Source organism: Rattus norvegicus, chromosome 13, assembly GCF_036323735.1.
Source record: "Rattus norvegicus strain BN/NHsdMcwi chromosome 13, GRCr8, whole genome shotgun sequence".
In the NCBI taxonomy this organism is placed as follows: Eukaryota; Metazoa; Chordata; class Mammalia; order Rodentia; family Muridae; genus Rattus; species Rattus norvegicus.
The window spans coordinates 61,186,862-61,200,121 of record NC_086031.1 but is presented as its reverse complement, the minus strand read 5'-3'; the positions used below and the strand labels follow the sequence as shown (position 1 = coordinate 61,200,121).

Sequence of the window (13,260 nt, the reverse complement as noted above, 5' to 3'; positions counted from 1 at the left end):
AAAGCATGTGCAACCATTCTGAACTATACCTGTAAAACTCTAAATATGAAATAACACTCATAAACTGAGTTAACTTCAGCATGCACTGTATATTATTCTGCATTTCTTTAAAGTATCAACGCTGAAAATTAGAAAATTATCTGATATTATTCTCTATTAGAGTAAGTACTGTTCTATTACAAGATACAGCCCACAATGAAATAGCAATACATCAAACATTTCAAGAAAATAACAATTATACTATTCTAAAACCATTAATTAAATTCTATCAAATAATTCAACTTTACTCACTGAATAATTTATAGAGATTAATGCAATAACAAAAATCATTTAACATAATGCATATGTATAATCAAAATTGATATTTGGTTCTATTACCTCCCCAGATAAATTTTATTTTCATTTTCTCATTAACATCCCTGTTAAAACTTTGAACTTTATCAGGCTATTTCAAAGTAAAGCCATATTAGCGAAATTATGTCTCGGTTAACTCAGTTGACTTGAGCCTTTAGAAAGCAATAACCAATTCTAGACATTTATTTGACATTACAATGAATGATTTATTGAGAAATACAACTTTATATCAATATATGAATCACACTTACATGGAATATTCTTGAGCTCTGCAGCAGTTTGAGCCTCTGTTTTGAAATTTACAGCTGCATTAATGAGCTACTGCTCCCATTTCCTCTTGTAATTATAGGAGATAAACGCAACAAATTGCTGTATTTCATTTTCTGGAATGCACCTTGTAGTTAGTGCTAATTGCTGAGCTCCTTTGTGTTTTTCAAAAATTCACATGAATAAAGTTGGCACGATTGTGCAGATCTAATTGTATTTTTGTTGATGTCTGATAATCTCATTTGTGTTTATTTTTAGCAGTACTTTGCCTTTTTAAATTCTGAGAATTGAGAGGCAAAACCATTCAACATGTATTCAAGAACTAAAATGCCCAATACATGGTACTTTGAATACCCACATTATAATCAAACCAGGAGAATGTGCATTTTCTTATTCTAATAAAGAAGCTATCATATAATGAATATAATGTAATTAATACAATACTGTAATATATAAAATAATTAATGGAAACTAGAGATTTAATGAAGAAATTAAGTTTAGTTTTAACACACTATCATAACCCTCTGTATTCAGTTATCTACTTCACTTCATTGATTTTATTATTTTTGTTATCTCATTGTTTATTCACTTGTTTATGTGTAGAAGGGTGATTTGTGATGGATATCAATTGGAGTGGCTTCCATAAAGTAGCTCTCTGCCATTTATTTTGTTTGTATTTGGATGCCATTGAACACATCTTCCAATGCCCTTTAACCACCACTACCATGATTACTTGCCTTTTATGCATCGTTTACTACATGTATGATCATACACAAGCACGTTAGACATTTTTAATCCATGTAAGTACCCTTTTTAGCGTATTTGTACATTAAGAGGGCAGTAAAATTGAGGCTCATGTGGACACACAGCATTGGGCTTCATTACAGCTTGAACCAGCTCAGTAGCATAATGTGTCAGTGTCCCAGAATATATCTGCCCTGCCTCAGACATCACCAGTCACTTAAAAATTACAACTTCCTCTGAAAATCATTAGCTTTGAGGACAAAACAAAGTACAGAAAGATGCATTTGCCTCCTTCTCAGTCCTTATGCCTTTCACCCTTGCACACTTGACCAATATGCCTAAGGGCAGAGACATACTAGTGGGATCTGACACAGGTATCATTTTCACTTCTAAAATAACTTAAACCTAAAATATAACTCTTTCTATTCATAACCTCTTCATTCCTTTTCTTCTGCTATTTTTTTTCTTTTCTCCTAAGACTTGACTTCTGCTAATCTTCAAAATCTGGATACACACACACACACACACACACACACACACACACACACACACACACATTTGGAAGGTTAATCTGAGGTGCTCATGTTTCAAGGTTAGAGTGTCAGCTTCCAAATACAAGGTTACATTTTCTTTTTTTTTTTTTTTTTTTTTGCCTTTCAGAGCTGCCCCTGGATGCATCCTTCCTTATCAGAGCCTCCTTTTGAGCCTAATTTATGTTACACAACTACACTGTAAAGTATGGGGAAATGTATCTTTCCAACATAATTTATTGAGAATGAAAAATTAAACATTTCCAATATGGAGTTGCCTGCTATATTAAAATATATACTTTTAATGACGTATTTCTTTTGTGAGAGAAAAACTCTACGGGTAAAAATTCATTAAGTTTAGTCATGAAGTATGGATGAACGGTTTTTACTTAGGAGTAATAAAAAATTCTACTTTTAATGAACAAAAAGTCAATAACTGTATAATAAACGTACATCCATGCTTTTTCTATTAGAAATTATATTATAACACGCTGTTTTCATTGTTAAAATTGATTTCTGAGAAAGCCTATTACTTTTCAGCATCTGCAAGCAAAGTTTCTAACAATATCCTACTTTTCAGCTTTACGTCAACTAGTATATTAGCTCTGTATTTGTTTATACAATGTACTATTGATTTATGCACAGTTCTTTGGTGTAAGCTGGACATTTAAATGTTTACTGCTACATTATATAAATTATAAATTAGAGAGAATTATATTTTATAATTTACACATACAGAAAAATTTCAACTTTTTATATTAAATGCATTAAATATTAACATGTTAGAACATTCCATATTGTTTGATAATTCTTCTTCAAAAGGTATTTCAATATCTTCCAAGATTATCTTTAATAGATATGATTCAGTGTGTGTATGTGTGTATGTGTGTGTGTGTGTGCCTGTGTATTTGTGTGTGTGTACATACATCCATTCATGTCCACATATTGCATTTCATCAAATATCCAAGTAATACCCTTTCAGTTACAGGCGTGAGGACATGAACACATCCATATTAATTTCATTAAACAACGAATGTTGTACTTGGTATTTTTTCTATTATACTTTTTATCTATTTTTGTGGATAATTTCATCTGAGAAATTATTGTGACTATTCTGTTTAGTTATTATTAATCTTGCTATTTGCTAAATATAATAATCCAATTAGCCTAATACACCATAAAAATATCATTCAAAGTGTATCTCACACATCAAAACCCTATTCTATTTCTCTTTTATTTAAATTTTTTAGATAATTTTGCCTATATCTTTTATTATTTTATCAGTTTTAATAATCAACCTAACTATGTACAAAGTCAAATGACATTAGTGAGGAGATATTATTTCATTAATTCTATATCATGTTATACTTTGCAAGAAATTCATATATTTAACTCAGCTCTCTCTTTCTCTCTCTCTCTCTCTCTATATATATATATGTGTGTGTGTGTGTGTGTGTGTGTGTTATGAGTCACTCTAATCATAATAAAACATCCTGATATATTTAAAATATAACATTAGGAACAATTGCAAAGATAATTTATATGCCTTTTAAGGTTTATTTTACAAATATTTTACATATCCTAAAAAGTCTCAGAACAAGTAAATTTTAATTACACTTCGTCATAAAAATGAAAAAAAAACACCCTACTTATCAATTGAAATTACTTCATCACCTACATCATAATTAATTATACTTTATACATAAAATCATTTGAAAAATCACAACGCACTTTTAAAATCATCATTTAAATCATTGGTCAGAGAAATATCCAGAAGGATGTCATAGAAAGGGGATACAGCTCTCTAAGGACTCAATGGGGTTGACCTTAGCCAAAGTGCCAAACATTGGTACACAGAACTCAAAAGGCCCACCTCCTGTAGCCTCAAGAGGACAGAGTTACTAAACCGCAGTAAAAATTTGTGATCCAGACCTCTTCCTGTTTAAAAGAACTGCAGGATCACAAAAGGAGAAGAGACTGAAGGAAAGGTGGTCCAATGACTGGTCCGACTTGGGATCCATCTCATGGAGGTGCACCAAGGCTTGACATTATTACTAATTCTCAGGTGTGATTAGAGATGGGAGCCTGGCATGGCTGCCCCCTGAGAAGCCCTACCAGCAGCTGACTGACATAGAAGCAGATGTTTAGAGCCAACCATTGAACTGAAGGCTGGGACCCCTATGTTTGAATTAGGGAAGGATTGATGAAACTGAAAGGGAGAGCTACTCCATAGAAAGACCAACATTCTCAACTTACCCAGACCCCAGGGAAGCCCAAGATGGAGCCACCAACTATGGGCACAGACATAGACTGGCACAGTCATAGCAGGAATCTGCTTGGTCAGGCCCTAGTGGAGATGTGCTTAATCCTTCAGAAATTTGAGTCCCCAGGGAAGGGGGTGGACTGCTATGTGTGGGGTAGCATCCTTTTAGATGCAAGGGGGAGGAGGAATTGGATGAGAAACTGGGGAAGGGGGGACTGAAAGCGGTTAAAACTGTGAGAATGTAAGTAAAAATTGAAAAGAAAAAGAAATAAAGAAATGGTATAATACGAAGGAAAGGGACAATGATTTTGTAAGTCCAGGCTTACCTTGATGGCAGTAGATGCAATTTGGATATGGTGAAGCCTGCGAAGGGTGCTGTCCCTGTCAATAAAATAGGAAGCAGCCAATTGATGTAGTGTCTCAAGGGTGACAGACGAACTATTGGTGCTGGTTTCACTTCCTTCTGGTCGTTTGCTCAGCTTCCGCTTGTCCACAAAAATTGTGAGTGACTCCTCTCCTGTATTAAGGATATAAAAAATGATTGTATTCCCCAGTTAAAATAAGATTTATACTTATCACCAAGAATGAATACCTATAAAATCCAATGATGAAACAATTAGTAAAAAAATTTTTTTAATGAATATTTTAAATTTTCATGGTTTTCTTTCTAAGGTACGTAGAAGTATCATATGAACGTATGTTTAGTAAACGTTAAATGCAGACATGTTAAAGGACTGTTTCATTAATCAAACTGCCATTGTCATGTAGTTTAACTCAGTGAATATGTATAGACCTCAAAGCAAACTACAATAAAATATTAAGTGAAGTTTTGTAGCACTGTATCAAACCATACCTTTTACAACAGAAATAGTATAGCAAGATTGAAATAATAAAATATAATTAGTATATAATTTATACTTTAAAATTAACAGAAGTTCTGTTTCATGCGCCTGTATATATGCTAGTAGAAATACAAGTGGCTATTAGCCCAAATGCTTGAATTACCCTAGATGCCTAGAACAAATGAAACTCCAGACAGATGATCAAAATGTGAATGCTTCACTCCTTCTTTAAAAGGGGAACAAGAATACCCTTGGCAGGGAATAGAGAGGCAAAGATTAAAACAGACACAGAAGGAACACCATTCAGAGCCTGCCCCACATGTGGCCCATACATATACAGCCACCCAATTAGACAAGATGGATGAAGCAAAGAAGTGCAGGCCGACAGGAGCCGGATGTAGATCGCTCCTGAGAGACACAGCCAGAATACAGCAAATACAGGGGCGAATGCCAGCAGCAAACCACTGAACTGAGAACGGGACCCCTGTTGAAGGAATCAGAGAAAGAACTCGAAGAGCTTGAAGGAGCTTGATACCCCGTATGAACAACAATGCCAATCAACCAGAGCTTCCAGGGACTAAGCCACTACCTAAAGACTATACATGGACTGACCCTGGACTCTGACCTCATAGGTAGCAATGAATATTCTAGTAAGATCACCAGTGGAAGGGGAAGCCCTTGGTCCTGCTAAGACTGAACCCCCAGTGAACGTGATTGTTGGGGGGAGGGCAGTAATGGGGGGAGGGTGGGGAGGGGAACACCCATAAAGAAAGGGAGGGGGAGGGATTAGGGGGATGTTTGCCTGGAAACTGGGAAAGGGAATAACACTCGAAATGTAAATAAGAAACACTCAAGTTAATAAAAAAAAAAGAAAGAAATACAAGTTTCCTTCTTACTATGTATTAAAGTCTGGTGAATTAATTATCAAGCGCACTGTGTACATGACTAAACTCATGGAACTTGTAGAAACTGACTTTAGACGGTAGACGATGAGACAAGACTTGCTGAGAGTTATAGGGAAGCTATGGTTTGTAAAGACTAAATGCTAATGAACAACTCCCAAATTATCTAAGTTTGATATGAACAACTTTTTTTCTTCTCGGACATTTGCAACACTGCATATTTATCTAACACGATTGCCAAACTGGCTGCATGTTCTGTGTCTTAAGAATCCATCTGTTGTGGTGGCACTGTGCCCACTTACAAACTGTTAGGCTTTGCTTAAGGAAGGTCAGATAAGATCCTCCACAAATGAAATATGTATTCCCTTTCTATCTGAAAGATGATATATATTTTACAATAGCATGGTTCGTGGGATCATCAGGGTACTTGAACTCCTAGACCTCTGTAATACAGCAGGTCATAGTAATCTGTTAACAAAAAGTTTGCTTATACAAAACATTAAAGGAATGAAATGATTTAAAATGATTTTTGAAATTGTAATTATATCATTTACCCCTTCCACTTCCTTCTTCAAAACCTAAGTAAAATATTTAATATATAATATTTTACTATGGTAAGTGATGTAGGCAATATTAATTTTTTTCTAGGAAAACTTGATACCAAGGTTTAAAGGCTGGTGCTATGACAGAGCACAGAGAAATGGTTATAGTGATAAATGTATGCGATGTGGTTCAGGGAAATGTATAAGTATGTAAGCCTGAGACTAAATGTGTGATGACAAAAAGAATCTCATATAAAATAAGACAACTAAGAAACAAAACAAGTTTACAAACCATTCTGAAACATAGGAAATGTAGATAAATCTCAAAACAGCTTCCTTCAGAAGCACACATAGCAAATACACTAACAACTAGTTAACATATATTTTTCCTCAAGGGAAGAGAAAAACATATGTAAAATTGACACATATAAAAAAAAATCAATGCTGAAAGAAGTAAAAATAATTTTTGAGCTCTCTGTATTTTTTATTGAAATATTTTATTATTTCATAAACCAGTAAGTCTGCTTAAATTTTTAATATTTTATTTTATTTTAATATTTTATATTTATTGTTAATATATTAACATTATTATTTCATTTACATTCCAAATGTTGTTTCTTCTTCCAGTCCTCCATTCCCAATTTCTTTTCCCCATCCCCTTTCTCCTTTGCTTTGAAGAGGGTGCTGTCCCACTCACTCACTCATCCACCCCCTCCTCATCTGCCACCAGCATCCACCTTCCCTGGAGCATCAGGTTACTACAGGATTAGGTGCATCCTCTTCCACTGAGGCCAGACAAGGTAAGCAGTTTGAGTGTAACATAATATACCTCCTTGGTGTGGTACTTTCTCCTAGGCATTGGTAATGCTGTTTCTTCCAAGTATCAATAGTCATTTGTGTCTGAGTGAGTATACCACACAGATCACATTTTAATTAGTTGGTCTATTTTTATATGTGTGCATACATGCACATATGATGTATTTGTATCAATTAACATTGATTTCAATTTTTTCTCATGCATCTTAATGAGCTTTACCGTATATCATGTATGCAGCTCAACATACATCTTTGACAGAGACATATTCTGACACGGTTTAGACATAAGATTTTTTTGTAATCATTTTATTCGTTTACACTTCAAATGATACCCCCTTCTCGGATACCCCTCCACAAACCCTCATCTGATCACCCTTCTCCCCCTTTCCCTTTGCCTCTATGAAGGTACTGCCCCAACCATTCACCCACTCTAGGTTTACCCCTCTAGCATCCTCCTACACTGGGGCATCAAGCTTCCCTCCCCTTTCCATTGATTTCAGGTAAGGTCATCCTCTGCTACACATGTCCTGGTTCCCTCCAGGAATACCATTTGGTTATTGGCTTAGTCCCTGGGAGCTCTGGGTGGTCCAGTTAGTTGATATTGTTCTTACTATGGAGTGGCAATCCCTTTCATCTCCTTCAGTGCTGTCAGGTGCCAAGATCTTTATCACAGCAATATACTGAGTTCCTGTCCTGTGTATGCTACATGAAAGTCTGTCTAAATACATAAATATACACACAGACATAAACTCATAAACACAGAGACACGAACAATTGCAATGACGAGGAACATACAAAAACAATGCACGCTGAATTAATATTGTCACTAAAACTTTTAAAAGTGATTTATTATGTTGTACTTGTGTGAAATTTAAAAAGATCAATGAACGAATTTGTTCACTCAAATACAGAAATGTAGGATGATGTCATTATGCAGCAAAGGGGGAAGGGGGGTCAAGGATAAGGTTTAGCCTATCATTGGATGAGAAGGAACGGTAGGCGGGGAAAAGTCTTGGAAGGAGGGATCAGGAAGAGGAGCAAGGAAAAATCAGGATAGAGACAACAGAGCAGGTTTACCCAGATACAGGTGGATTGTGTCAATTTTGTCTTGTCCAGATCAGCGGTTTAAATCTTTATTAATTGTCAGTAAATTTGTTGTGTGGATATATTACGGACTGGGAATTTAACATGTAAATCTATTTGCTAACTTACAAGTTTCTGGAACTTTGATTTTACCAGGCTAAGAGAACATTGTGTGCAAGAAATGGCTGAGAGGCAGTTGGTGCGTTCGGATCAGGTTCTACGGCCAGCGCTGAGTGAGAATGCTCAAGGGCTCACAGAACGAGATGTATGTGTGTGTCTGTGTCTGTGTGTGGGGGGGTGGTGGATGTGTGTGTGTGGGGGGGGTGTGCGTGTGCGTGTGCCTGCATGGTACTACCACGTAGGGGACAGTGTGGAATGGGTGACTAAAAGGGGACAGCCAGGAGAAGGCTGCTTGCACACCATGTGGTAGAATAGCAGTTGGAATTAGTAGATCCAGCTCAAGAAAACTGATAGCAAGAGATCTTTTTGAATAAATACAACATAGACATTATATATAAATAAATTATATAAAAATAATAACTAAATGGACAAAACCACACTGATAAAATCTTATTACACATTATTGCTCATGAACGCTAAAAATTAAAATGTAGAAAATAGTTCAATACTCAGAAAATAGTCCTAAAACTCACAAAACCAGACTGTAACAGGTAACTTGGTTATTCATCCTGAACATATTATCAATAAATAATAAATTGATATACATTTCAATGTAAAATTATTTAAAAATAGAACAAGTCATATTTAACCTAGAACTGGGGTTTTCACCTCTAAATTCTAAATGAAAAATATTAATTGAAAATCATCAAGAATACTTTTCTGAGAATTATATCCATAAATCTAGATAATTCAAGGAAAGTAGTATCAATGCAAGACATAGTAGAAAATTGAAACAGAAGTTCAGCGTAACATGACTATTTTAATTTATTGGAAAATGGTAGACCTTTCATTAAATCACACTGTGAGTCCAAAATTGCCTTTTGATATATAGTATGACTTTAAGGATAAATTCCAAAGAAATCAAAGATATGAACATTTAATGTGTTGGTAAGATACATGTCAACCTCAGAAAATAGATAAAGTATCATTTATATTTAAATTTCTAAATACCTATACATGAAGGTCACAAAAGCAGAATTGTGGCCAAGTAATCAATCTGGTGAATGAAAATACTAATGAGTTCTATTAAAAAAATTTCCCTCCCATAAAAAATACCCAATAAACACTTGGAACACAGAGGTCATAGCATTTTCCCTGAGTTGTAGAGTGGGGAAATAAACAAACATAGAACCATTTCTGAAAGTACAACTGAAGAATTGCTGGTTCTGTCCTCAAGAGAAGCCCATAGCACTAAGATTCACATCTAGCCACATGTTTTGGAGACCTAGGCTCAGAAAACCTGTCAATGAAAGAGTAATCCCATATTGTTACTTTAAAATGCAAGAAGGGTGGCCTGGCAAGTCTTGAAAGAATCTATTCTTAAAAGTTGAGCTATACAAAAAGTCTTTGATCACATATTCTGGAGAGGCAGGCTTTGCCTTGCCACAGCACCAAATGAGGGAAACCCATGAATGGGCTTGACAATGCTAAGTGAAAATGTAAAGGTGTCGATAGACTGCCTTAGGGTAGGTAGTACACATGGAGAGAGCGTTTGACCCATGCCAGATGGGTAGAAGCAGAACAATGAGCTAAGTGTAAGTGGAGTTTGATACCAAAATGTGGTGGAAATTCTATAGATACCTATTCTTCAGTAGATCTTTAGAACTTTGATGGTACTGGTGTATATATCACAGGGAGAACAATCTCTCAAGGATTTATATTATACAGAGAGAAGCATACATTATTCACAATGCTTCTGTAATTGCTCTTCCTGGTTGTCAACTTGACTATATCTGGAATGAACTACAATCCAGAATTAGAGGGCACGCCTGTGACCCAGGCCTTGAGGATGGAAGACACAGGGTTCTGGCCTGGATGTTGGCATCAAGACCTTGAGCCATAGTGGTCAAGAAAAGCTGAGCTCCAGGCAAGGTACTGTAGGACTTTAATCCCAGGTCTCAGGCAAGGAGATCTATGAGTTCAAGGTCAGCCTGGGACAAAGCAAGTCACACAAGCAGGTGCAGTGGTACATACCTTTAATGTGGACCACACCTTCTGTTGTAGGCCTACATAAGGACATTGGAAAAAGGAAGATTCACTCTTCTTCAACTGCTTTCGCTTACTTGGCAGCACATCATCTTCTGGAACCTACTTCTACAGAAGACCAGCTTAAACAACTAGCCTGTGGTACTGAGAAACAATTAGGTCCACAGCTGCCCATTGTTGGGTTACTTGGACGACATGCAGTAAGTCATCACAATAAATTCTCTTAATATATACAGACATTCCATAAGTTCTTTGACTCTTGAGAACTCTGACTAATAAAGTTTCATACCCAAGTGATCTTGGAATTGCAAAATCTAATCATCTACTTTTATTGATTTTAGCATTATGTTTGCTCTCCATGTACCTACTCAACTTAAGAGATATGCTCAGTTTAATGTTTACTCTCTACATGGTATACCAATAAACACAAATAGAAAAAATAAGTTAAGGTCAACACCAAATGTTAATATTAACATGTTCACGGTATATTTGTTTCAAGAAGTTTGGATTGTAACTCATTTTTGTAAATCAATTCAAAAGCCGTTTTCTAAATATGGATATAAGTAGAAAGACCAAGTGCTATTTTACAATCTACTTACAATTAGGTTGCATTCAACGCTAAGAATGGTTTTACCTAAGATGACTACATTCAAATGTATGGGCATGTTATTTTTTTGCAAATATTTCACATAGAATGGGTAGTTTTTAAATCCATTTAGAAAAAAATCATAATGGAATAAGTGTTTATAACATTTCTTCTATAATCCATTTGGTTTAAAACAAATTCATTCACAATTAGTTTTTCTGAAGAAATCAATAAATTCGTAAGCAAGATTAAGATTAGAATATAATTCTTTTTTCCATATAGATTTTCTTTTATTTTTTCTTCTCTTGTAGAGTATATCCTAATCACCATTTTCCCTTCCTCCCAGTCCCTCCCCCATCCCCTCTCCATCAGAGCCACTCCGCCTCCATTTCTTTTCAGGAAAGAGCAGGCCTCCCATGGATACTAACCAAAACCAGCCTAACAAGATGCAATAAAACCTGGCATGGACCCTTCTATCAAGGCTGGACAAGGCAACCCAGTAAAAGGGTCCAGGAGGCAGGCAAAATCAGCCTCTGCTCCCACTGTTAAGTGTCCCACAAGAACACTAAGCTAACAACCATAACATATATGCAGATGGCCTAGGTGAGGCCCATGCAGGCTTCCTGGTTTCTTGTTCAGTCTCTGTGAGCCCTTATGAGCACAGGTTAGTTAATTTTGTAGGTTTAGTTGTGGTGTCCATGGATCCCTATGGCTTCTGGAATTTTTCCTCCCCTTCTTCCATGGGGTTCCCTGAGCTCTGCCTGATGCATGGCTGTGGGTTTCTTTATTTTCTTTTCTTTCCATTTTTATTAAATCGGGTATTTCTTATTTACATTTCAAATGTTATTCCCTTTCCAGGTTTCCTGTGCCTAACCCCTCCTCTCCCCTTCTATATGGGTGTTCCCCTCCCCATCCACCCTCATTACTGTTCCCCCCCACAACAATCACCTACACTGGGGATCCAACCTGGGCAGGTCCAAGGGCTTCCCCATCCACTGGTGCTCTTACTAGGCTATTCATTGCTACCTATGATGTTGGAGCCCACGGTCAGTCCATGTATAGTCTTTGGGTAGTGGCTTAGTCCTGGAAGCTCTGGTTGTTTGGCATTGTTGTTCATATGGGGTCTCAAGCCCCTTCAAGCTCTTTTAATCCTTTCTCTAAGTCATTCTATTTAGACAAATTTTGAAAGTATTCACAGTATTTACTGCAGTTTTCTGTATATCAGTGACAGTTTCCTAGCTGCCTCCCTGCCCTACTTCAAATTAATGACCTATTTTAGCACTATTATTGCAAGCATATATGTATCTACATGTTTAGTTATAAGCTTAAATTTAATCGTAGGATCCATGCAACATTTAGAAAACAAAACAAAATTATTCTGAACCAAAGCCCATTTTCTAATATAAACTAATTTTTCATAATTGTAGCCTCTTTTCTAATTTTCTTGTAATAAACTTTTTAGGGTTGTCTAACTGTAGTATGTTATCATATCCTGAAAATGATTTCTCTGAGTGGATACTTCTAAGACATTTTTCCTATTGTCACTGTTCAGGTGAAAATGGAAAATACTATTAAATACTTTCTCATAAAAGTCAAATCATGCTTTATCCCACATGACAGAAGCATGACATGTGTGTTTGTTTGTTTGGCTTGGTTTCGTATTGGTTTTTGGTTATTATTATTTTTTATTAACTTGAGTATTTCTTATATACATTTCGAGTGTTATTCCCTTTCCCGGTTTCCGGGCAAACATCCCCCTCCCCCCTCCCCTTCCTTATGGGTGTTCCCCTCCCAACCCTCCCCCCATTGCCGCCCTTCCCCCATAGACTAGTTCACTGGGGGTTAAGACTTAGCAGGACCAAGGGCTTCCCCTTCCACTGGTGCTCTTACTAGGATATTCATTGCTACCTATGGGGTCAGAGTCCAGGGTCAGTCCATGTATAGTCTTTAGGTAGTGGCTTAGTCCCTGGAAGCTCTGGTTGCTTGACATTGTTGTACTTTTGGGGTCTCGAGCCCCTTCAAGCTCTTCCAGTTTTTTCTCTGATTCCTTCAATAGGGGACCTATTCTCAGTTCAGTGGTTTGCTGCTGGCATTCGCCTCTGTATTTGCTGTATTCTGGCTGTGTCTCTCAGGAGCGATCTACATCCGGCTCCTGTCGGTCTGCA

At 36.4% G+C, this 13,260-nt stretch overlaps 1 protein-coding gene across 4 annotated transcripts in view; it reads right to left on the bottom strand.

The window, feature by feature from the left end:
• Positions 1 to 13,260, bottom strand: part of Brinp3 (BMP/retinoic acid inducible neural specific 3) — a 432,918-nt gene that overhangs the window by 196,923 nt on the left and 222,735 nt on the right. For all 4 annotated transcript variants that reach the window (NM_173121.2, XM_017598680.3, XM_017598682.3 and 1 more), the window contains exon 4: positions 4,485 to 4,675. In NM_173121.2, coding sequence (NP_775144.1) covers positions 4,485 to 4,675 — 191 coding nt within the window. The remainder of the gene's footprint in view (positions 1 to 4,484; positions 4,676 to 13,260) is intronic.